Raw genomic sequence first — 25,899 nt, 5'->3', positions numbered from 1 at the left:
CGATGGCGTCCAGAGCCTGTTCCTGCCTTATTTTAATGTGTTCAGTGCCGTTAACACTGGATCAGAGAACCTGAGCGAATTACGTTCTCTAAAGCGTCTCATCTCTCAGAAAGGCCGCTGCTCTAACGTCCAAAACACCCTGCTTCTGTTTCCTCTCCGTCAGATTAAACATTGATCTACAAGCCCGAACAACATTCTGACTGTAATAACTCATCCATGACGGAATGATGAAACAAACACAGGAGACCAAACGGCCTTTCTGCACGATGTCTTATGTTCTTGCGGAACTTGTCACATCTTCGCTTTATTCCACAAGCATCAGATTATTGGGCCTTGTAGTCTACTTAACAGCATCCATCTGTAAAGCAGCGCTGCTCGGTATCATTGAACAACCTGTATTCAGTTTCTTTTGACATTGTTGCGATCAACTCCCACCCAGTTTTCAGATTCAGTCCTGTCTATAAACGTTTATTTCTCTGCTTCCCTAAATGTAAAATTATTGAGTCTTCCAAGCGTTCTCATCCATCTCAGCAAACATCCTTCACAGATTCTTGCCGAGACGCGTCTCACGAGTCTTCGATTTGGAATTGTTTTACAGCTTCACTTTCCACAGAAGTTGCCTAACCTGAGAAAATTGTAACACTCTCGCTTTCATTTCCGATTGGCAGGTCGATATGCGTGATTGTGTGTATATAACTTTGCTTACAAGTCAGGCATTCTTTCCGTTCTCAAACACACATCAAAAGTTGTCAGGATGGCCGAGTGGTCTAAGGCGCCAGACTCAAGGAATGAAAGTCCTTCCACCAAACGGGAGTGTTCTGGTCTCCATCTGGGGTCGTGGGTTCGAATCCCACTCCTGACATAATTTGTCTTTAAGTATTCAATCGAGGCGACGTTATTTCTGCAAACAAACCTTGGGTTGTTTGAGGTGGATTAGAAAAACTGTTGGAGGATAAGATTATGTTCTTGACACTGTTCATCGCATTACAATAGATCACTCGACACCGAACTGTGGGTAAATGATTTATTCAGAAACAATTTCACGGTGAAGGATCTCGTCCCGAAACGCCGACTGCTTACGTCTGTCCATAGATGCAGCCTGGTCTGCTGAGCTCCTCCTGGCATACTCAGCTGATCAATATAGTTTCTAAAGTGAAATGATTGGTCGTCGGAATATTCAATGGATGGGCATGTAGTGTACACTATCACCTTTTGATCAAAAGTCCGGTGTCGGATGGGTAGTAACTGTTCTTGAACGTGGTGGTGTGAGTCCTGAGGCTCTTGTACCATCTACCCAATGGCAGCAGCGAAAAAGGAGCATGACAGGATGGTGACGACCTCTGACAGTGGATGCTGTTTTTCTATGACAGCGTTTTACGTGGATGTGCCTAATGTTTGGCAGAGCTTTTCCCGTGATGGACTGGGCAGAATTCAATAAACTTTTTAAAGATTTTCCTTCAAAGGTACGGTATTTCCGTACCACGTCTCAATGCAGACAGACAATATACTCTCTACGAAACATCTATAGAAGCTCATCAAGGTTTTTGTTCTCACGCTGAATCTCCGCAGTCTCCTAAGAAAGCAGAGGAAATCGTAATGTCAACAAATTAAAGATACAGACGCGCCCCGCCTCTGATCGTCCAAGGAGAACTGGCTCAAGAACCTCAGGTTTTCCCTCTGCTGAAGACAACAATGGTTTTGCCGACATAAAGTTATGGGGTGTTGGCAAATCGTGTTTATAACATCCCCTCTTAGTTGAAATGTATGCCCTAAGAGAGGATCGTTTAAAGACTTGTAAACCCTGGAATGGAGATAACTTTTGCATGCACTACCAATATCTATGCCTGAAAATCTAAGAAACGACTGTCGGATTGCCCCTCACCTCCGATGCTCCAGAGAAAAAGAACAAGTTTGACTAAACTCTCGTTATTGCACAAACCGTCTATTTCAGGCAGCATCTTGGTGATGCTCTTCCGCACACTCTCCGAATCCTCGTCATCCTTTCTCTGGAGGATGGCCTGAACGGGGTGCAGCACAATTCCAGTGTTGTGATGCTGTACGCTCTGATTCCGCACATGTTCGGCAACCTGAGAAAATGCATCACGTCCATGTTCATTTAAAATCCCAGGATATAGAGTGTGTTTGTATGTATACCCTCTCATCAAAGCAGTCATTCAGACTATTCCGAAATTCAGCTGTTTATCTGGCATGTGGAGAGAGTACTGCAGAGCGGTCAGGGTGGCCGAGTGGTCTAAGGCGCCATACTTAAAGCGAGTAAGTCGCATCCTAGTAAACGTGAGTGTTCTGATCTCCAACCGGAGGCGTGGGTTCGAATCCCACTCACGACAAATACTCTGTTTTCCATGTGCTGTTTTTTTATAATGTAATCACTGTAATTTTACTGCAGCGATCAAAGCGTGGTATGTTTGGGAGTATGAGAAAGACACAATTAACATAAAGATTTTGTTTTAGTCACAACAGAGAGCAGAACAGGTTACATGGGATTCGGGCTGCGGTGTTTGATGAGAAAGAGGCCTCGGTGAGGAGTGTCTGCATCACCTTCTCATTCAGACACTTTGCTGGTCTCTGTATTGAAAAGGCATTTTACATCGTCGTTCTCAAACGTACATCTGCCGCGGAGCTCAGTAACGTGTGCTTAACACCTTTCTGGATTTGGGAATATCGGATTGATCATTCCGGACTGGATTATATACACTTTGCATTGTTTAACAGGCCACTTTTCCTTGTTTTGCAATGCAGATACTTTAAGTCGTACAGCATGGAAAATAGCCTTCGGCCCAATTGGTGCAAAGTTCAAAGCCGAAAGTAAATTTTGCATCACAGCATATCTGTATGCATATATCACCATTTGCAGCAATGAGATTGACATTCCTGCGGGCATCCGAGAAACACAATAAAATCCATGAAGGACCGCACTAACAGGACGGTCAAAACACTCAACGAGTACAACACAGCAATCTGTGCAAAGTCAAGTGAGAGAATAATGGTGATAGCAATATTAATTGTTATTTTACGCAATAATCCAGGGCGACTATGAAGCTCACTGGAGTTTGTTTAGATTTAACCTCTCTCAGAGACAACCAGATGAATTACACATTGACAGAGGATCGAATATGCACGATTTGGAATTATTCATGTAAAGCTGAAACACAATAGATAGTAAATATGATTTCAAAAGCTATAAGAACACAATCTGGACAAAATAAGCGTGTTAGATTAAACATAAAGAGAGTTGCAATTGAGGTAGCGTAATATATAACGGAACTGCAGGATACAGTACAGCTGATGGATGAATACTCTTATTTTATGTGTTAATGATTTGGATGCTGGAATTGATGATCATACGGACAGGTTTGTGGTCCAGATGATGATAGGAGGAGGTGCAGGAAATCTGGAGGAAGTAGAAAGTCTACAAAAGGACAGAGGAAGATGAGGAGAATGGGCAAAGAAGTGGCAGACATAAAACACTGCCACAAAATGTATGGTGCTGCACTTGAGCAGAAGAAATAAAATGGAAGGCTATTTTCTAATCGCAGAGAAAATTGGAAAATCTGAGGTGCAAAAGGACTCAACGTTGTTCGTCCAGCATTCCCTGAGGTGAATATGCAGGTTGCGATAGTGGTGAGGAAGGCCAATGCGATGTTCGCGATCATTTCCAGAGGAATGGAGTATGGATGCAGCGATGGAATTTTCAGGTTTTAAAATGCACTGTTGAGGCCTTACCTCGAGTATTGTGAGCAGTTTGGAGCCCCTTGTCTGAGACAGGTTGTGCTGTCACTGGAGACGGTTCAGAGGTGGTTTAGAAAATTATTCCAGGGTTGAAAGCTTTGTCATGCATGTGACGGTTCTGGGTCTCTACTCAGGGGAATTCAGGAGAGTGAGTGGTTCGCGCATCAAATCACCCCTTGGAGAGTCTCTATCACTCGTGTCACCCAGCTGACTACTGGACCGTCTCTCCCGGTGTCTGTCACTTGTGTCTCCCGGCGGCTTAGGCGCTCCTGCTCCATGACAAAACTTAGCTTCCCTCTGTTTTATCAGCTGCGGATGAATGTCAGGAACCCCCGCTGGAACCAATCAGCGAGACCTCTCTCGGAAATAGATGCCCTCGGTTCCTCTAATACTGTGGCAAGTAATCTTGGAGAAATCAAACTCAGAACTGCAAGTGGAAAAGGCGTCTTCACGTTCCAACACGTTATCAGTTAATCTCCATTTCCCTTCCTCGAACATTTCAGCAAATCTAGGTTTTCCGGTCGCTCTAGCTGCTCCCAGAATGTAACATGACAGGTTTCGACGGGATGCACCTCACAGTTCCTCCTTTCCGCTCATAATCCTACTTAGCAGGAACTTGCACCGCCTTAAAAGCAGCTCTGAACACATGGTGAATGGACAAATTGCTCAAAAAGTTCTCTCTACTTCTCTCTTTGCTTGCTCCTTGGAACCTTCTCACAAGAATAAAAAAGTTCCATCCGTTTCCATAGTCTCAGTTACTCCAACATCTGCTTCCATAAATGCCAGCTTCAACGAAAAGTAGCCATTGTATGGGTACTTATCAGTACTAAGCCCCAGAATTCCAAGGGCACTATCAGGCACCAGTGGACACGGTTTGAAAATGACACTAGAAGACACTAGACAACAGGATATGATAGCACAATACAGACCCTTCGGCGCTCGATTTTGAGCCAACCCATAAATGTATTTCATCCATTTGCCTGTGCAAGAGGCTCTTAAATACCCCTAATGTTTTAGACTCCACCACAATCCCTGGCAAGTCATTCCAGGCACTCACAACCGTCTGTGTAAAAAAATGTCTCCATAAACTTCTAGCCCTTAAATTAACTGTGTATGCATGCCCTCTGGTGTTTGTTATTCGTGCCCTGGGAAACAGGTACTGGCTAGCACCTTATCTATGCCTCTCATAATCATGTAGACCTCTATAAAGACCCCTCTCATCCTTCTATGCTCCAAAGAAAAAAGTCCCAGCTCTGCTAATCATGCCTCATAACACTTGTTTTCCAATCCAGCCAATTTCCCTGTAAATCTCCTCTGCACCCTCTCCATAGCTTCCACATCCTTCCTATAATGAGGTGACCAGAATGGAATACAATACCCTAAGTGTAGTCTCACCAAAGTTTAGTAGAGTTGCAACATGACCTCTCTACTCTTGAACTTAATCCCCCTATTAAAGAAGCCTAGCATCCCACAGGCCTTCTTAACTATTCTATTAATCTGTGCAGCGACCGTGAGGGATGAATAGATTTGAACCCCAATGATCCTCTGTTCATACACACTCTTAAGTAACCATTAACCCTGTGCTCAGCCTTCTGGTTTGTCCTTCTAAAATGCATCATCGCACACTTAATCGGATTGAACTCCATCTGCCACTATTCTGGCCAACTCTGCTTCCTGTACATACCCTCTTGTAACCTTCGACAATCTACATCTCCATCCACAACTCCTCCAAACTTCGTGTCATCCGCAAGCTTACACACCCATCCTCCTGCGTCTTCATCCAGGTCATTTATAAACATCACAAAGAGCAGGGGTCCCAGGACTGATCCTTGCAGCACTCCACTAGTCACCGACCTCCAGGCGGCATACTTTCCTTCCACAACTCCAGTAACCATTTTTTAATCCAAACAGCAAGGATCCACTGATCCCATGCCTCATTAATTTCTGGATGAGTCTCTCGCGGGGTCAAATGCCTTGTTAAAATCGATGTCGACGACATCTACCGCCCTACCCTTATCAATTTATTTTGTTATCTCTTCAAAAAACTCAATTGGGCCCGTGAGGCACGATCTTCCCTTCATAAAGCCAGGTCGACTATACTTGAGGAGTCTGTACTTCTCCAAATGCTCGTAGATCCTTTCCTTAAGAATCCTTACCAATGGTTTGCAGACCACCGACGTAAGACTCACTGGTCTATACCAGGTCTCACCAGGTTTCTCTGTTACCTTTTTTAACAAGGAAACTACATTAGCCGTTTTCCAATCCTCCGACACCTCCCCTGCAGCCAAAGAGGATTCAAAGATCATAGCTACTGCTCCAGCGATCTCTTCTCTCAATGCCACAGCAACCTGGGGTATATCTCGTCCGGACCTGGGGATTTGTGGTTTTTAAAAAGATCCAACACTTCTTCTTCCTTAATCTCCACATTCTCCAGCATATAGGCCTGTTCTATTTCGACCTCACCCTGATCAAGATCCTTTTCACTTATGAATACTGAAGCAAAGTATCCATTTAGTAACTGTCCAACCTCCTGCGCCTCCAGGCACATGTTGACCTCTTTATCCTATTGCGGGCCCATCTTCATTCTTGTCATCGTTGCTCTTCACATATGCATAGAACACCTTGGGGTTTTCCTTAATCCTAAACGCCAAGGCCTTCGTATGCCCCCTTCAAGCTCTCCTAAATCCTTTCTTAAGCTCCTTCCTGGCTACCCAATATTTCTCATGAGCCTCTCCTGCTTCCTGCTTCTTATATCGAACATATGCTTTCTTCTTTCTCTTGACGAGTTGCCTCGTTTTGTCAGCCACGGTTCCCTTTTTCTCCCACTTTTTCCTTGCCTCAGTGGGATAAACCTATCCTGAACCCAGCCCAAGTGTTCCCTAAACTTCCTTCACATTACTTCTGTGCTTTCACCTTTGAACATCTGTTTCCAATTTACTCCCGCTAGTTCCTGCCTCATCCCTTCAGTTAGCCATTCCACAGTTAAGCACTTTCCCATTGGCTGTTTATCCTTTTCCATAGCAATACTGAAGCTAAGGGAGTTGAGGTCACTCTCACCAAAATGATCTGCCACCTGATCCGGTTCATTACCTAGAACTAGATCCAGTATGGTTTCTCCTCTCATCAGCCAGTCCACATACTGTATCAGGAATCCTTCTTGAACACACCTGACAAATTCAGCTCCATCTATCCCCCTTGCAGTCAGGTGGTGTCAGTCAATGAGGGAAGTTGAAATCACCCATAAGTACAACCCTGTATTTCCTGCACCATTCTAAAATCTGCCTGCTTATCTGCTCCTCGGTGTCCGAAGGGCTAGTTGGGGGCAGATAGTCTACTCCCAGCACACGTGATTGTTCCCTTCCTATTTCTGACTGCCACCCACACCGACTCAGTGGACACTCCCTCTGCAGCGTCCTCCCTTTTCTATAGATGTGCAACTATCCCTGACCAGTACTGCTACTCCCCCCCCCGCCCTTTCTACCTCCCATCTTATTCCTTTTAAAACACCTTAACCTCGGTACCTCCATCAGCCAATGCTGTCCTTCCTTCAGCCAGGTTTCAGTAACGGCCAGTGTCATAACTCCACATACTGATCCATGCTCTAAATTCATCCACTTTATTCCTAACACTCTTAGCATTGAAATAGACACATTTCAACCCCTCTGTGGCTACATTTATGTTTTATCGCCTGCCTGTCCTTCCTCACCAACTCAGAACACATAGTATCATGCCCTTGTCCTTATACCCTAATCTCTGCACTCACATTCTGATTCCCACCCCCTGCCAAACTAGGTTAAACCCTCTCCAACAGCTCTAACAAACCTGGCCGCCAGGATATTGGTCCCTTTCCTTTTCATGTGCAGCCGGTCCACTTTGTACAGGTCAGACCTTTCCCAGAAGAGATCCCAATGTCCCAGAAGTCTGAACCCCTGTCCCCTGTACCAACTCTTCAGCCACCCATTCAACTGCCATGACTTCCAGTTCCTACTCTCTCTGCCTGAGATTACCCCCCTTGCTTTTTACCTTTTATATTAACTCTCTATATTCCTTCTTCAGGACCTCATCCTTACTCCTATCTATGTCATTGGTCCCCACTCGGACCACAGCTGACTGCTCACCCTCTTTCCTGAGAATACCGAGAACTCGATCCAAGATATCACGGACCCTGGCACCAGGGAGGCAACACACCATCCAGGATTCTCGATCTTTCCCACAGAACCTTCTATCAATCCCCCTAACTATCGAATCCCCAATCACTACTGCTCTCCTCTTTTCCCTCCTTCCTTTCTCAGCAAAGGGGCCAGTCACTGTGCTGGAGACACGACCACTACAACTTGTCCCTGGTAGGTCATCCCCACCAACAATCTCCAAAACATAAAACTTAATGTTGATGGGAACGGCCACAGGGGTGCTCTGCTCTCTCTGTCTATTCCCCCTCCCTCTCCGGATAGTCACCCAGTTAGTTACCTGTCTCCTGACTTTTAGGGGAGACTGTCTCCCCAAAACTTCGATCTATTACTGCCTCTGCCTCCCGAATGATCCGAAGTTCATCCAGCTCCAGTTCCCTAACTCAGTTTGACAAGAGCTGAAGCTGGATGCTTCTCTTGCTGGTATAGTCATCAGAGACAATTGTGTTGTCCCTGACTCCTACATCCTACAATCGGAGCACTGGACTACCCTATCTTCTGCCTCCATCACCAACTCCTAAGTTAATTAAATTAATTAAAGAACCTTACCCGGCCTTACCCACTGGGAGCAAGTTCGTCCTCCGCCTCTGCTCGCCAAAACCTCTCGAGTCAAAGCCTCAAAGCTCCACTGCTGCTCAGGCCCCACTCATTCACTGGCCGCTCCAGTTGATCTACCCCTCTTTTTATTTGTTTGTTGAGCTATTCAATTTATGATTACCCAATCAGACTGCTTGGTCACATGACCTCGATTGCCCAATCAGCTGCTTTCTGCTGAGTCTGAACTACTCAAATCTTTTCATTATTATTGTCCAAAATAACAAGAGTACATCAAAGTAAATAACACTTACAATGCGTCAAGGAAAAAAAAACATTGTTTTAAAGATTGAAAAATATGGTGACACAAAAAAAGGAAAGAAAAAAAAAAACACTAAAGCAAAGAAAAGTGAGGAAAAAAATACTAAGAACTCAACCCTGGAGCCATGTTATAAAAAAATGCTTCTAAAGATAACCAGCAAACCGCCAGCAAGAAAAAAAAATACAATTAGATCATGGAGAAAATTAGCAATTAACTCAAATGGTAATAACGAGAAAATGAACACCTCCTTTTCTCAAAATCAAACACAGGTTCAAAGGTTCAACTTCTAATTTTCTCCAAACTAAGACATAGCATCACTTGGAAGAACCATTGTAACAGAGTGGGAGCCGACATATCTTTCCTCTTCAACAGAATGGCCCTCCTAGCTATCAATGTAACAAGCACAATAACATGTTGGTCAGACAAAAAAAATAGCTTGGATATTTTGAGGAATTATTCCAAAAAGTACAATTAATTTGTTAGGTTGTAAACTAATTTCAAGTGCTTTAGAAATTGTAGAAAAAAACTGACTTCCAGAACTGTTCCAGTGTAGGACATGTGTGTCAGTGTAGCTGTCTCAGTTTTACATCTATCACAATAACTATCAACATCAGGAAACATTTCAGACAATCTCTCCTTCGTCCAATAGTAATGATGTACAACTTTAAATTGAATCAGTGCATTACTAGCACAAATCGAAAAAGAGTTAACCAACTTCAGAATCCGTGTCCAGTCCTCCGTCATAAAAGTCAAATTAAGTTCCAGTTTTGTTTAATCTTAAATAAAGGACACTTATCCCATTGTGATAGTAATTTATAAATTCTTCCAATGGAAACCTTCATCAAAGGGTTCATACTCGTAATAGTACCTAACAAGCCGGCATTCAATATGTAAGGAAAATTAGTTAAATGTTTTTGTAAGAAATGTCTAACTTGAAGTTATTGTAAAAAGTGTGAGTACGAAACAGAACATTTATCAACTAATTGTTCAAAAGGCATCAGTCTATCTTCTTTAAATAGATCCAAAAAATTAATACCTTTATTTTCCAAAGTAAAAAAATTGGATCACAGAATGCTTTAAAAAATTATAATAAATTAAACTATAAAGTATAATTTTTTTTAGATTAAAAAATTACAGAACTGGAGACAAATTTGTAAAGAATACTTAATCAGAGGGTATAAATTTAAATTAGCAACTTTAGCCAATTGTAAAGCAGCTCCCAATACCGAGGTTAAATAAAACAGTTTCACAGCTTTCAATTCCAGATCAACCCAAATTGGCTGTTCATTCTTATCAACCCAGTGTAACCAAAAGGACATACAATGCACATTAACAGCCCAGTAATACATTCTTAAATTAGGCCAAGTAAGACCTCCATCCTTTTTCAATTTTTGTAAGTAACATTTACTAATTCTTGTTCTGTTATCATTTCATATAAAAGATGAGATAATAGAATCAATCCGATCAAAAACACATCATCAAAAAAACAGGGATATTCAGAAAATATAAAAATTTTGGTAAAATCAGCATTTTGACTATAAGGATGTGACCAACAAGTGAAAATGTAAGTGGGTTCCATCCACTAAATAAATACTTCATAGAATCTACTCAGGGAACAAAATTAGCTTTGTAAAGATCCTTATTTTTTTTTAGGGATTATAACCCATAAATATCTAAAAAAATCCATAATGTTGAAAGGAGTATTATCATATTCAGAAACAGATTCATTAAGGAAATAGTTCATTTTTATTAAAATTTATTTTATATCCTGAAAAATCTCCAAATTCATGAAATAAATTTAGCAAGGCAGGGAGATTCCTCTGGATTAGATACATAAACCAGAAAATCGTCAGCGTAAACAGAAATCTCCTTCACAAGAATCCCATGAATATCTTTAGCTTCACGAAGAGTGATACCAAGGGATTCTAATTTTAAATTAAATAACAAAGGACTTAATAGACAACCTTGTCTTGTCCTCCGTGAAAGCTGAAAAAAGAGATCTACAATTATTAGTAATAACAGAGGCAATAGGAGTTTTATATATCATTCTAATCCAATTATTTAAATTAACACCAAAACCAAATTTCTCGAAAACATTAAATAAATATTTCCATGCAACTCGATTGAATGCTTTTTCAGCATCGAAAGAGATGACACATTACTGAGTTTTAACAGAAGATGGGTATCTAATGTTAAATAATCTCCAAACATTTGAAAAGGAATAACGGCCGTTTATAAAGCCTGTTTGATCTTTAAAAATAACTTTACCCTAAAAGTTTCCAACCAATTGGCCATTATCTTTGACAGGACCTGAGCGTCAACATTCAATAATGAAATAGGTCTATATGAGGCACAATCAGAAGGACCTTTATCCTTTCTAAGAATTAAAGCAATAGAAGTGTCATAAAAAACAAAGTGTAAATCGCCTTTCACAAAAGAGTCCTTAAACATTTCCTACATATACGGAGAGAGCAATTTTCCAATTTTTTAATAAAATTCTACAGGATACGAATCAAGTCCAGGGGCCTTACCAGATGGCATTGAAAAAATAGCTTTATGAATTTTGGCTTTGGTAATTTGGGCATCAAGAGGTTTTTGATTCTTAACAGAAATTCGAGGAAAAACAATCTTTCGTAAAAAAAATTCATTTTAGAAGAATCGACTGGAAATTTAGATTTATAAAGTTCAGTATAAAAATCTTATTAATGTCTTCATATTCCCAAGCAAGGGTACCAACTTCCTTACAGATTTTCAAAATTTGCCTTTTGGCTCTGGCCGTTTTTAATTGACATGCAGTTTATTATTTTTATCTCAAACATATAATATTGACTTTTTAGCTTAAGCAAATAGCCTTCAATAGGATGAGTTAATAATAAATTATATTGTGATTTAAGTTCCATCCTTTGTTTAAATAAGTCAATATTACGGGAAATTGCATAAGTATTATCGGACTTTAACTTGTTTTGTAATCATATCTAATTCTAATTTAGTCTGTTTTTTTCAGGTTAGAATAAGAAATGATCTGACCACCTTAAAATGCTCTAAATGTATCCCATATGATTAATTTAGATGTACCCCCTAAAACATCAAAAAGAAAAAAAATATTTTACCTGTTTCTCAATGAAGCTAACAAAGTCTGAATTCTGCAATGATGTCTGAGACAGGTGCCAAGGTGGGTGGGCAAGGATGGCATCATCGAATTCGAAAGACAAACTGAAAGCTGCATGAGCAGAAACAGCGAGAGTGTCATATTCACAATTCTTAACAGTAGGCAAGAAGTAAGGGTCAACTGTAATATAATCGATCCTTGAATATTTTCTATAAAAATGTGACAAAAAAGAATATTCTCTGTCATCAGGCTGTAAATATCTGCATAATTCAATCAATCCAAAAATCGGTCAAAAAGGAATTAACAAGTAATGCGGAGTGATTTGGAAGTTGCTGGTTGGTTCAGCTCTTGTCAAAGGATTTAAACAACAGTTAAAATCCCCGGCCATTATTAACATATATTCATTTAAATGAGGCAGTAAAGCAAATACATTTTTTAAAAAAAGATCATCTAAGTTAGGACCATACAAATTGGCCAAAACAGCTTTTCTGTTACAAATTACTCCTTTAACAATTAAAAATCGACAAAAAAATCTGACTTAATGTCCTCTTGAATGAACAAAATATTGGATTTAATAAAAATAGACACTCCCTTAGTTTTACTTTGAGAAGTGGAGTGTAATTGCAAACTCTTCCATGATCCAAAAAACCTATTTTGATCTCCCGCCTTTATATGCGTCTCCTAGGCAAAAAATTGTACCAGGTTGAAATCGATTGATGATTTTAAAAGTCTTTTTTCATTTGATAGGATGATTCCAACCACATACATTCCAGCATATTACATTAATGAGTTTAGATTCCAAACTATAATTTTATTCTACTTTACACATGTGCCGAGCACATACCAATAAGGGATGATCAAAAATGGTGGCGATGGACAGTACAACCACACAGAAAACACACATGCTCCGGAACCACCCAATGGGACAAAAACCCTAATTCTAACCCCATCCCACTCCCCCCACAGCCCAGAAAAATGAGGCACCCTATGATAGAAAACACAACCAAGACTGCTCTGTCTGTCTGAAAAAAAAAGATTAAAAAAGGTTCTCTATCCCTTTGAATGACAGTCTCAACAAAGGAAAATGTTTACATTCCAGCATCTACAAACTATCCCATGTTTATATTTAGTCTTTTTTTAAACAAAGAGGAAACCAAAAAATTGTTATCTCTTAAAAAGAAAAAAACAGCTCCTTCTTAAACTTAACATTAAATCCCCTAAAAAGGCTTTAAATTCAGTTATAAGATGCAATAATATTCATTATATAAAAAACATATTAATATGTTGAAAAGAATTTAAAAAATAAGCAGTTATTAAAATCTAAAACATATTACCTAGAGAAACCAAGCATAGTGTTTAATAACAGATCAACACAATCTTGAAAACTAATAATATTATGCAAGTAATTGAAACCTCCGCTAAGTATATATAAGAGAAGGAAATTGCCCCATTAGAAGGAAAAACTGCCAGTTATTTAATTAAGAAAAAAACACAAAAAAAATCAAACCAGATATTAGGTTAAAGGAACAAGTCCTTTTATGTTCTTTTCCTCCGTCGAATGTCCAAATAACCATTTAAACAGTCATACTTGAAATATCAATCCTCTTACCAAAAAAACAATGATATGCAATAATAAACGTCCCCTAATCTTCTTTTAATAGTCTCTCAATGAAATGTCCAAATAGTCTTCATAAATCTTCTTTCCAAAATGCTATTATGCAGATAATATGCCAGACAGTTCAATCGGCAGTCGCAGCAGATATAGTTTAAACAAACGCCAGTGCAACTTTCTGATCACAAAATGTACGAGGAGGAGAATCAGGAGGAAAAACTTTAATTCTTGTTGGGTGACGCAAGGAAGGAAACAATTTCTTATCATATGCCTGTTTCATTACCAGAGCAAATTTTGATCTTTGTTCCATTACCTCCTTTGAATAAACTTCATAAAAACCAAGCTCAGATGTCTCAAATCTAAAAACTCTTGTTTTCTTGCCTGTCACATTATTTGACCTTTAATCTTAAAATAATGAAAACAAACCAGAAAAGCCCTTGCTTTATCTGGATCTTGAGATCTCAAAGTAAAAGTTCTGTCTGCTCTTTCTATAGTAGGCGGCTGTGATAATATAGAAGGAAATAAGGGTATGAGAAAGCTTACCAATGTAAGCAGTTAAATCTCCATTTTCAACTCCTTCCTGCAGCCCAACAATTTGTATATTCCTTCGGCAAGACCTAGTTTTGAGGTCTATAATCTTATTTAGATATCTTTCCAAACGAGTTTTACTTCATTTTACTTTCAAGCAATTTTTGCTTAATTATCTTCAATTCCTCTTTGTGTGTAGTGACTTGAGCTTCCAGATCCTTAAGTTTTCCCAGAAATGACATCATTTCATTACTATTCTTTTTAAGTTAGTCTTTAAGTGAACTGTTTCAAAGCCATATCTTCAGCCCACAATGGCATTTCATCAGATCCTTCCTTTTGCATCTTTCCTTTCCCGTTGCCTTTATCACTAGGTTCAGACAAGTATTTCCCACTCCTCAAAGACATATTGTTCCCCTTCAAAAATCAGCAACTCAAGATATTAAATTTGGTTTAAACTAGGGGGAAAGGGACAAAACTAGCAGCTCAGAAACTGATGTTACTCCATTCACAGACAGGCGTAGCCTCCAGGAGCTATTCACATCTTGATTGACTTGATTGCACAATCCATCTGCCAAAACTACTTGAGCCAAAGCCTCAAAGCTCCACTTCTTTACTGGCCACACTCCACCCCCGTCAATATTAAACTCCAGTCCCATTGAAGGTGAATATGCAGTAGAAGAAACTCCTCCTGTGCCCAGAACTGAATGCGGTGAGCAGCAGCAATAATTGCAGAGTTCAGCACTGATAGTCACTCTCAAAATAGCTTTAGCAACAGTGATGGACAAATATCCAGCATGCAACTTATTGAAACTTTTTCCGCTGTGTGAAGCCGGTAATGTGTCACAAATGTAACAGGCTGTGAGATTTCACTGCTAATGTAATGGTGTCTGTGTTATATTTCACTGCAGAGCTAATGATTTCTCTGCAGCAGCAATGTTTAGCTTATGACTAGAAATAACAGGGTTTTGGAGTGCCTAGCTATCCAATGATAAAGATATTGTCCTTTCCTGTGAGTCTGGAAGGTAGATTTTCACGGTCTTTTGCCAGGGAGAGATGAGAAGACACAAATGGAGAGAAAGGGCCCTTTTACCTTTATTTGTTTCCTTTACTAATCCCATAGTCAAAGTAAGAAGTAAATAGCTCAATTGTTTAATCGCATATTGTGTACCATTTGTTATTTTTGGGGTACTGATTTGTAACAGGGGACACATCATGCAGCATTCACACAAACGAGATTTCTTAGGTTTGGCCAAGCTCAGGGGCTATCACCCCCTATATTAAGTTGCTAGCTGAAGCAAGAGTTACATAAGGTTAAATGTCCTGAGTGAATCGCACCCCACATTCACAGAAGGTGAATGGCCTCTCCCCACTGTGAACTCAATGATACACATTTGGTTGATTTTGCTGATAGAATTACTTCCCAAAGTCTCAGCAGCTGATCGGCCTCTCTCCTGTGTGAACTCGCCTGTGTGTCTGTAGATGAGATGACTGAGTCAATACCTTCCCACACACTGAGCAGGTGAACGGCCTCTCCCAGTGTGAACTCGCTGATGTACCTTCAGTTGGGATGAGCAACTGAATCCCTTCCCACAGTCTGAGCAGGCCGCTCGCCAGTGTGAACTGACTGGTGGCTCAGGAGGTTAGATGATTTAGTGAATCCCTTCCCACACTCTGAGCACGTGAACGGCCTCTCCCCAGTGTGAACTCGCTGATGTACCTTCAGTTCAGATGAGCAAGTGAATCCCTTCCCTAAGTCTGAGCAGGTGAATGGCCTCTCTCCAGTGTGAACTCGCTGATGTACCTTCATTTGAGATGAGCAAGTGAATCCGTTCCCACAGTCTGAGCAGGTGAACGGCCGCTCGCCACTGTGAAGTGACTGGTGTCTCAGTACGTGAGATGATTTAGTGAATCCCTTCCCACAGTCTGAGCAGGTGAACGGCCTCTCCCCGGTGTGAACACGCTGATGTATCTTCAGTTTAGATGAGCAAGTGAATCCCTTCCCACAGTCTGAGCAGGTAAACGGCCTCTCCCCGGTGTGAACAGACCTGTGCAACTGTAGGTGGGATGATTTAATGAATCCCTTCCCACATTCAGAGCAGGTGAATGGCCACTCCCCAGTGTGAACTCTCTGATGTTCCTTCAGTTTAGATGACTGAGTGAATCCCTTCCCACAGTCTGAGCAGGTGAACGGCCACTCGCCATTGTGAACTGACTGGTGGATCAGTAGGTGAGATGATTTAGTGAATCCCTTCCCACACACTGAGCAGGTGAATGGCCTCTCTCCAGTGTGAACTCGCTGATGTATCTTCAGTTGGGGCAAAGAAGTGAATCCCTTCCCACAGTCTGAGCAGGTGAATGGCCTCTCTCCAGTGTGAACTCTCTGGTGTTCCTTCAGTTTAGATGAGCAAGTGAATCCCTTCCCACAGACTGAGCAGGTAAACGGCCACTCCCCAGTGTGAACAGACCTGTGCAACTGTAGGTGGGATGGTCGAGTGAATCCCTTCCCACAGTCTGAGCAGGTGAACGGCCTCTCCCCAGTGTGAGCTCGGTGATGAACCTTCAGTTCAGATGAGCAAGTGAATCCCTTCCCACAGTCTGAGCAGGTGAACGGCCGCTCGCCAGTGTGAACTGACTGGTGGCTCAGTAGGTCAGATGATTTACTGAATCCCTTCCCACAGTCTGAGCAGGTGAATGGCCTCTCTCCAGTGTGAACTCGCTGATGTTCATTCAGTTTAGATGAGCAAGTGAATCCCTTCCCACATTCTGAGCAGGTGAACGGCTGCTCCCCTGTGTGAACCCGCTGGTGTGCCATTAGGGTGGATGACCGAGTGAATCCCTTCCCACAGACTGAGCAGGTGAATGGCCTGTCTCCAGTGTGAACTCGCTGATGTACCTTCAGTTGGGACGAAGAAGTGAATCCCCTCCCACAGTCTGAGCAGGTGAACGGCCAGTCCCCGGTGTGAACTCTCTGATGTACCTTCAGTTTAGATGAGCAAGTGAATCCCTTCCCACATTCTGAGCAGGTGAACGGCCTCTCCCCAGTGTGAACTCGCTGATGTACCTTCAGTTGGGACGAAGAAGTGAATCCCTTCCCACAGTCTGAGCAAGTGAACAGCCTCTCTCCAGTGTGAACTCGCTGATGTACCTTCAGATGGGACGAAGAAGTGAATCCCTTCCCACAGTCTGAGCAGGTGAATGGCCTCTCTCCAGTGTGAACTCGCTGATGTTCCTTCAGGTTAGATGAGCAAGTGAATCCCTTCCCACAGTCTGAGCAGGTGAACGGCCTCTCTCCAGTGTGAACTCGCTGATGTACCTTCAGATGGGACGAAGAAGTGAATCCCTTCCCACAGTCTGAGCAGGTGAACGGCCTCTCTCCACTGTGAACTCGCTGATGTACCTTCAGTTGGGACAAAGAAGTGAATCCCTTCCCACAGTCTGAGCAGGTGAATGGCCTCTCTCCAGTGTGAACTCTCTGATGTTCCTTCAGGTTAGATGAGCAAGTGAATCCCTTCCCACAGTCTGAGCAGGTGAACGGCCATTCGCCAGTGTGAACTGACTGGTGTCTCAGTAGGTGAGATGATATAGTGAATCCCTTCCCACAGTCTGAGCAGGTGAACGGCCGCTCGCCAGTGTGAACTGACTGGTGTGCCATTTGGTTAGATGATCGAGTGAATCATTCCCCACAAATTCAGCAAATGACCAGCCTCAGCCCAGTGTGAACTGACTGGTGTCTCAGTAGTTGAGATGATTTTGTGAATCCCTTCCCACAGTCTGAGCAGGTGAACGGCATTTCTCCAGTGTGAACATGCTGGTGTGCCATTCGGTTAGATGATCGAGTGAACCATTCCCCACAAATTCAGCAAATGACCAGCCTCTGCCCAGTGTGACCTGACTGGTGTGTCCACAAGTGGGATAACTGACTGGATCCCTTCTCACACTTACAACAGGTGAATGGCCTTGTCCAGTGTGAACTTGCTGATGTACCTTCAGTTGAAATGACCGAGTGAATCCCTTGCTCCTCTTCTTAAATATCTGGACAGAGACAGCAAAACTGGCGTGTTGTGTTCGAGATTCCCATAGACAAATTCCTTGTCATATTTAACCTGTAAAAACATATACAAAATCGATCAATGGGTGTGGAACAACATTTCAGATGAGATCACTTGAGTTGGCAAGGTGTGAGCTGACATCACACTGTTACAGTAAAGTTCAATCCAAGTTGGAGAGAGAAATCATCTTCTAACTGGGCACAGTGCTGGTATCTGGAATGATCATCAAACTCTCTGATGCTCTTCCTGAATCTATAACATAGGGGCAGTTCTGCCATTTCCAACCTGTGATCTGGCTCAGTTGTCTCTCTCCATTGGTTTTATTCCCTGTTCCCAATGAGCCGCATCGGTGCTCATTGCCTGGTCCCACAGGAACTGAAACACTCTCTACGCACCCACCATTTTCTGTTTAAAAAAACTTACCCCTGACATCCCCTCGGTATCTACTTCAAAGCACCTTAAAACTATGCCCCCTTGTGTTAGCCATTTCAGCCCTGGGAAAGAAACCTCTGACTATCCTCTGATCAATGCCCCTCATCATCTTTTCCACCTAAAAAAAATGCTCTAAACATAAACAAGGAAATTATACATTGCTTTGAGGATTTATTAGAAGTCCACAAAACTATGAGGAAAACGATAGGTTAAATGCCAGCAGCTCTTTCCACTGAGGTTGGGTGGGATGACAACCAGAGGTAGTGGGTCAGTGGGGAAGGTGAAAATTTAACAGGAACATGTGGAAAAGCCCTTCACTGAAATGGTCGCGAGAGTGTGGAATGAGATGCCAGCACAAGTGATGAATGTGAGCTCGGTTTCACCATTTAAAAGAAGTTTGGATGGGAGCCTGGATGGTAGGGGTATGGAGGGTGATGGTCCCGGTGCAGGTAGATGCATTCGACAGCTTAAATGTTTTTTTGGCATTGACTATATGGGCCAAATAGCCTGTTTTTGTGCTGAACTTCTCCATGTTTCCATGATGTCTAACTTGCTTCAAAGGGAAAACAAGTTGGAGTGACAATGGAACAGCAATGGCTGGAGTTTCTGGCAGAAACTCGGGAGTTGAGTGATCGATACTTACGAAAGAAGTGGAAGCATCGGAAAGGCAGGAGGACACAACCATGGCTGAAATGAGAAGCCAAACAGAGGGCAAACAAAAGAGCAAAAACTATTGGGAATCTTTTAGGAACCAACAGAAGACGACAAAAAAAAAGTCAGATGAGCTCAGGAATTGGAATGATGATTAATGAGTCAGTCGTTAAGGAGTCTTGGCAGCACCCAACAGTCTGAGGCATTTAGAGGAACAAAATATCTGGGGCCTCAATATCTCTTGAGAACCAAGGTTCTCTGCACCATTTACCTTTCAACTTTTATTTTGACAGGCACATACAAACTCCACACCCTCAAAATTTCACTTCTGAAGGCCTCCCACTTACAAGTACTCCTTTGCCAGAAAACAGCCTGTCCCAAACCACACTTGTCAGATCCTTTCTGATACCATCAAAATTGACCTTTCCCCAGTTTAGAATCTCAACCCATGGTCCAGACCTCTTTTTGCATATTTACTTTCAAATTCATGGCATTATGATCACTAGTTTCTGTCAACAGCCCTGGGTCATTTCCTAACAGCTTATTGCACAATTTACGTCGGGAATTCTACATCCTGATTAAGGGCACATTTGACATACTCTGCCCCATCTAGTCCTTTCACAGTATGGGAATCCCAGTCAATATCTGGGAAGTTAAAATCACCAACTGAATCAACCTTTGTTTCTTGGCATGGTCTGCGATCTCTCTACAAATTTGTTGCTCTAAATATCTCAGACTGTTGGGTGTAACCAAGTCCCAGTAATGGCTACAATATCATATTTCCCTGTCCTGAGCTCATCTGGTTTTCCTACGATGCTTCTTGCATTGTGATATACACAGCTCAGCACATTCATCGCACCATGCTCAACCATTTGATTGCTGACTCTGTCTGAGGTCTGAACAACATCTGACTGGTGTCAAGAAAACAACCTCTCAATCATTGTCACAAACCCAAAGGAGCTAATTGTGGATGACAAAAGGAATGGAGACAGGCTAACCCCTATTGGCATCAATGGATCTGGGGTTGAGAGGGTCACCAAGGATCTGACATGGTCTGTATTTACTAGCTGTGTTGTGATAAAAACACAACAGCACCTCTTTCACCTCAGACGGTTGAAGTTTGGGATGGGGACCCAAATCCTAAGGAGTTTCTACAGGAACACAAATGAGGGTATCCTGACTGGCTGAATGACAGCCTGGTAAACTGCCCTTTCCTTAATTGCAAGAACCTACAGAGAGGGGTACGCACAGCCCAGCACATCTCTAGATGTGAACTTCCCACTATTCAGGACATTTGCAGAGGCAGGTGTGATAAAAGGATATTGAGGACCCAATTCACCACAACCACAAACTGATCCTGTTGCTACCATCCAGGAAACGGTACCACAGCAAAAGGACCAACGGGCTCTGGGAGAACATCTTCCACCAGGCCATCAGACTGATTAATTGATTTCTATGTCATATTGACTGCCCTATCTACATACTATTTTTTATAAATTACTATAAATGACACATTTTCAACAGAGACGTAATGTGAAGATTTCTACTACTCATGTAGATGCAGAATGTATGCAATAAATTCAATTCAATTAACCCCTCTCCACTATCTGTTCTGTCATTCTGGTTACCGTTCCCACTACAACTTACTTTAATCACATCAACCCTCCACCCACACTAGCATTAGAAAGCCTTACCACGAGGATATTCATTCCTTCTTGTTCTGTTCCCCTAACTAACGAATCCCCTATCACCCCATTGACTTTCCTCTGCTAATAATCCCCAACAGTTTCTGAAGTGGTCCACCTGTTGTTGTGTGGGATGGTCACAAGAATATTTTGTGAGGAATGTTTAACCTCATCCCTTTCCTCACTTTCACCCAGTTTCCTGTGTCCTGTACCTTGAGTGTAACTCATCTCACTTCACGTCATATCTATCTCCCCCTCCAACTCCTGGATGATCCGGAATTCATCCGTTTCAAGTTCCAACTCCTTAAAGTGCAGGATTACAGGCTGCAGCAGGATGCACATCTTGTAGGTGAGGGCATCAAGGACACTGGAGGACTCCCCACCTTCCCACCAATGTCCCCTCTAACTTGCAATGACCAGTGGGCACATAAATCTCATAATGTGCATTTCTTTACCCAGTGATAACATGTGCACAGTGTATTTTATATAGAGGTATTAATTTTAACAGCGAGCAAAGCATTGTCCATAAGAACTTTGATCTCTGAGTTAGATCAAGTTCATCTGCACTCTCACACAACCTATGTAGCAGGCTTGTAACGGGTAATGAAAACTTTTCTCACCAGAGCTTTTGCACTTTGTCTATATGCGATTTGCTTGCTAAATTACACTTTAAAATGTCAGATTTCCAAATATCACTTCGCACTTGTAAATTCTCCAGCAACTTCTGCATCGCCACAATAACCACAGGTAACATGAGTATTTCCCCTGAGCACTCCTGAGGAATTGAGGATATATAACAAAATCATTTTGAACCTTTGTAACCTCTGGCTAAAAGAATAATTGGGACTGAATAGGAATTTTGGAACTTAAGTAAACTCTGTTTTCAGCGGTTAACTAAGACAGGCACATTCCCAGTTCTCTCTGGCTTGCAGAGAGACACACTGAGAGCTGATAACATTATACATTGTACCCTTATTAGTTGATAACATTATACATTATATCCTCGTTAGTTGATAACATTATACATTGTACCCATATTTAAATAAAGGGAGGAGGACTCACTGAAAAGGACAGGAATGAACATCTGTCTGTTACTAAGTCAGGGCCTTGCAAAGGGAATAACTGATAAGGACAGAACAGCACGTGCATCTGCAATTAAAACCTTCATTTTATGAACTCTCTTATCTAAGTAATTAAGTTTTGCACCAACAGACTTGGTGAGCATACCAGTTCAAATAACATCTTGCAAATAGTAACGTATGGGGCTTAGTATGTATAAATACACGACTGTAACCTGACTGCTTACGTGCCTTCCCTTTGACAACTGGGTCTCAAACTCCTACAGGAGAATGCGCAATAAACTGTGGTGACGATAGCTGGTCTCTCGTGTTTTATTCAGATTCAACTTTAACATTTGTTGTCACGAACAGGATCCCAATATAGGTAGTGCCAAGCAGACAGGCTGAGTAAGTGGCTGGACCACTCTGGGGACTGCGGAGACCGACCAGGCGCCCAATAGGTATTTTGTCATTCTCCGTTAAGTTCCTTTCGAGGTACGGTCCCTCTCCCAAGCTGATCACATACCTTGACGGGACCGGGAAAGAATCTGTTGGGAGACTCATATAAGGTGGGCAAAATTTTACTGAGGAGGCAGATGGGCCGGGTAAATTTTAGTAAGTGGGCAGGAGGTGGTCCCAGGTAAATTTATCAATTTCACAGGAGTTGCCAGCCGTGTAAATTTATCTGATTGTTAATTGAGCAGAAGGCTTTGTGCCGGGTAAAGAACAGAGGTCAATTGCAGTCGAGTGATATGAGTGGGACAAGAGCAGCCAAACACAATATGTGTGAGAGTTTTCCAGACAAGGGAAAAGATTTGTGAATGTTGAGTGCAGCGCTGAGTAAGAAATTGGGAAACAAAATCTGGCCACTGGGGGGGGGAGCCTGGGATATTACCTCGTGAGAACAAGCAGTAAATTTGATATGGAAAAAGAACTGTGGAAAGAAGTGGAAATTACTGAAAAGGGAATGGAAGGATAAGGCCGATGCAAAGTGGAACAGTATAGTATTAGCAAGTTGGTGGAATAATGCATGTGACAAAGCGTTAGAGGTATGCACTGCAGAAGGTACGCCAAAGGTTGGGAGAGGCTGAAAGCGGAGCATGAATGGGTGGATGGGCGCCGAAAACGAGAGTATGGAAAACAACGTAAGCAAATCAAGGCCGGCCTGGATAGGAGAGCAGGGCAAGAACATCAGTTTGAAGTTCTAAGTGATAAGTGAAACAAGGGATCCCGAACCCATGTCTGGCATACCGACCTTGTTTGAGGACAGTGACTGTGATGCTGAGTGCATAATGCGACTCCGCAAGATTTATTCGCTCTGCTGCATGATTTTCTCAGCTGATGAGGGGTGGAAACGGAAGGCAGAACTGAGATACCAAACCTATCCGGAGTTACAGACAGGAATCCATGATGAGAATGAACAGACAGACCGGATTATTCAAGCCTTGGAAAGGGCTCTCCAGCAACATGCAAACATCACTAAAGTACGTCAAAGCAAACCTAAGCCTGGAGAATCGGGACCAGTCTATTGGGAGCGATTTATGGCCTGCTGAGCACTTTCACAGGAGACCGAGTCTTTAAAGATGGGAATCCGTCCCTCCCGTTTAATGCCTAACTGCTCCAATGCTTACCAACTAAGTTAGCCAACATGATTAAAACAAATGATATGGATTGGCCTGACAAAGACTGAAATGGAACATGACAAGCTTTGACCCGACTTTCGAATCCCGTTCGACCCCGAAGGGAACTAATATAAGAGGTAAATAGGCTCAGCGAAGGACATGAGCGGGCTATATCTGGGGAACAGAAATGGGAACAAAAACATACCAAGGAACCGGTGGGGGCAACAGCCCGTTTAGAAATTGACAAACAAGGATGCTTCCAACCATGAGTATCACCCCTCAGGAAGAGCCCAATGTAATATTGCAAGTGGCTGGAATTCCATTTATTATTGATATGGGGGCAACCACATCCACTCTCAATCAGGAAATGGTTTCAGAAAATGGAAAACAGCTATCAGAAAAATGGACTGTCTGGGTTCAAAGGCATGTATTCATGTACCCAGCCACTGCAGGTGGAATTCCAGGGCACCCAGTGTGAGGCTTCATTTACAGTCACCACCAGTCGGGGTGTAATCTAGCAGAGAGAGACTTGTTCTGTCCGTTGGAAATCGAGATTCTCTGCGTGGACGAGGATATCACCCTGGGACTAGTGAACAAGGACATCTTCCCCAGTTACTGACACCCCCCCCCCCCCCTCCCCCCAGTGCTGGGCACTTTATCTGCGTTTGAACCCCTTCTGCCAGCGGCCGACCCTCATGTGACTCTGTGCTTTGACCCTCCGAGGTGCTGAACTGAGGAAAGCCAATATTATGCACCCCTCGAGGGACAGAAGTTCCCAGTCACGGTGATTGGAGAGGTTAAAGGAAAAGAGGTCAGCGCATTACTGCCTGAAGTTCCGGATTTCCTTTGGCGACAGACAGAACTGGTGCTTCCCCATATCACTGTCTGGGTTTGCCCTGGGTGAAAGCCAAAGAGCCCAGAGTTCAATTCAGAAGGTTCAAAGGAACATCTAAACAAGCCTGATGCATTTTGGAAACAAGTCCTGTGGACTGATGAAGTTACAATAGAACTTTTTGACTGCAATGAGCAAAGATATCTTTGGAGAAAAAAGGGTGTAGAATTTCATGAGAAGATCACCTCTCCAACTGTTAAGCACGGGGGTGGATCGATCATGCTTTTGGCTTGTGTTGCAGCCAGTGGCACAGGGACTTTTACTGGTAGAGGGAATAATGAATTCAATTAAATACCAGCAAATTCTGGAAGCAAACATCACACTGTCTGTAAAAAAGCCAAAAAATGAAAAGAGGATGGCTTCTACAACAGGATAATGATCCTAAAAACACCTCAAAATCCACAATGGACGACCTCAAGAGGTGCAAGCTGAAGGTTTTACCAAGGCCCTCAGAGTTCCCCGGCCTAAGCATCATTGAGAATCGGTGGATAGAGCAGTGCATGCAAGATGGCTCAAGAGTCTCACAGAACTAGAAGCCTTTTGCAAGGAAGAATGGGCAAAACTCCCCCAAACAAGAATTGAAAGACCCTTAGCTGGCTACAAAAAGCATTTACAAGCTGTGATACTTGCCAAAGGGGGTGTTACTAGGTGTTGATAATGGAGGGTGCCCAAACTTTTGCTTCAGGCCCTTTGCCTTTTTTGTTATTTTGGAACTGTAAAAGATGGAAATTAAAAAAAAAAAGTTTCCTTGCTTAAAATATTACAGAAATGTGTGATCTTTAACTTATGTCTTTTGGAAATCAGTTCAACTTTTACTTGTTTAACAGTAGCAGAAATTTTGAACGGGGTACCCAAGCTTTTGCATGCCATTGTAATTGAGCAGGCCTCTTTTAAATCAGCTGTCTCTACCCAGAAGGCTGAGCTGTTTGCTCTGCCTCCTGCCTGTGTCCTAGCAACAAACTAAAGTGTGGACTTTTACATGGACTCCCGTTAGGAACTGACTACGGGGCTTTAGGGATTCCTGACTTCCTCTGGCCACCCCATTAGTAATGCTAACTTTGTAAACAACTTACTCACCGCTCGACAGCTACCTCGAGTTTTCACTATTATTAAATGTGCAGCCCATACTGGGGAGTTTGATGAGATGTTCCAGGGTAACGTTAGGGCTGATGCAGCGGCCAAACAGACAGCCTTGAATCCCACACTTTTAGTCCCCTGGGGAACCCAGCAAGCTCCTATTAGTCAAAATCTAAGCACGGGTATGCCAGACATGGGGGAAATACGTAACTAACAGGGGGACCCCCCTGAAGGAGAGCGCAAACTATGGTCCCAAATGGGTTTCCACCTGGAACCTCAGACCAATTTATGGGTGACCCCTGCGGGACAGCTCTGTGTTCCCTCTGTGTTCTTACCTATTTTGATAGATTATATACATAATTGTACACACTTGTGCAAGGAGGGAATGGTT

General features: G+C 42.5%; 1 protein-coding gene and 1 non-coding gene across 5 annotated transcripts in view; one reads left to right on the top strand and one right to left on the bottom strand.

The window, feature by feature from the left end:
- The first annotated feature begins 748 nt into the window (after positions 1–748).
- On the top strand, positions 749–862 carry trnal-caa (transfer RNA leucine (anticodon CAA)). Its single transcript has 2 exons — positions 749–786; positions 828–862. It is a non-coding gene; the product is annotated as a tRNA-Leu (tRNA).
- A 14,522-nt stretch (positions 863–15,384) lies between these two features.
- The window catches only part of LOC132386169 (oocyte zinc finger protein XlCOF6-like), a 43,681-nt gene continuing 33,166 nt past the window's right edge, over positions 15,385–25,899 (bottom strand). For all 4 annotated transcript variants that reach the window (XM_059958458.1, XM_059958459.1, XM_059958460.1 and 1 more), the window contains exon 3: positions 15,385–18,145. In XM_059958458.1, coding sequence (XP_059814441.1) covers positions 15,601–17,694 — 2,094 coding nt within the window. In that variant the 5' untranslated portion in view covers positions 17,695–18,145 and the 3' untranslated portion in view covers positions 15,385–15,600. The remainder of the gene's footprint in view (positions 18,146–25,899) is intronic.

This window comes from Hypanus sabinus, unplaced genomic scaffold (assembly GCF_030144855.1).
Source record: "Hypanus sabinus isolate sHypSab1 unplaced genomic scaffold, sHypSab1.hap1 scaffold_105, whole genome shotgun sequence".
In the NCBI taxonomy this organism is placed as follows: Eukaryota; Metazoa; Chordata; class Chondrichthyes; order Myliobatiformes; family Dasyatidae; genus Hypanus; species Hypanus sabinus.
Note: the sequence above shows the minus strand (reverse complement) of the source record. Positions and strands in the feature narration are given on the sequence as shown.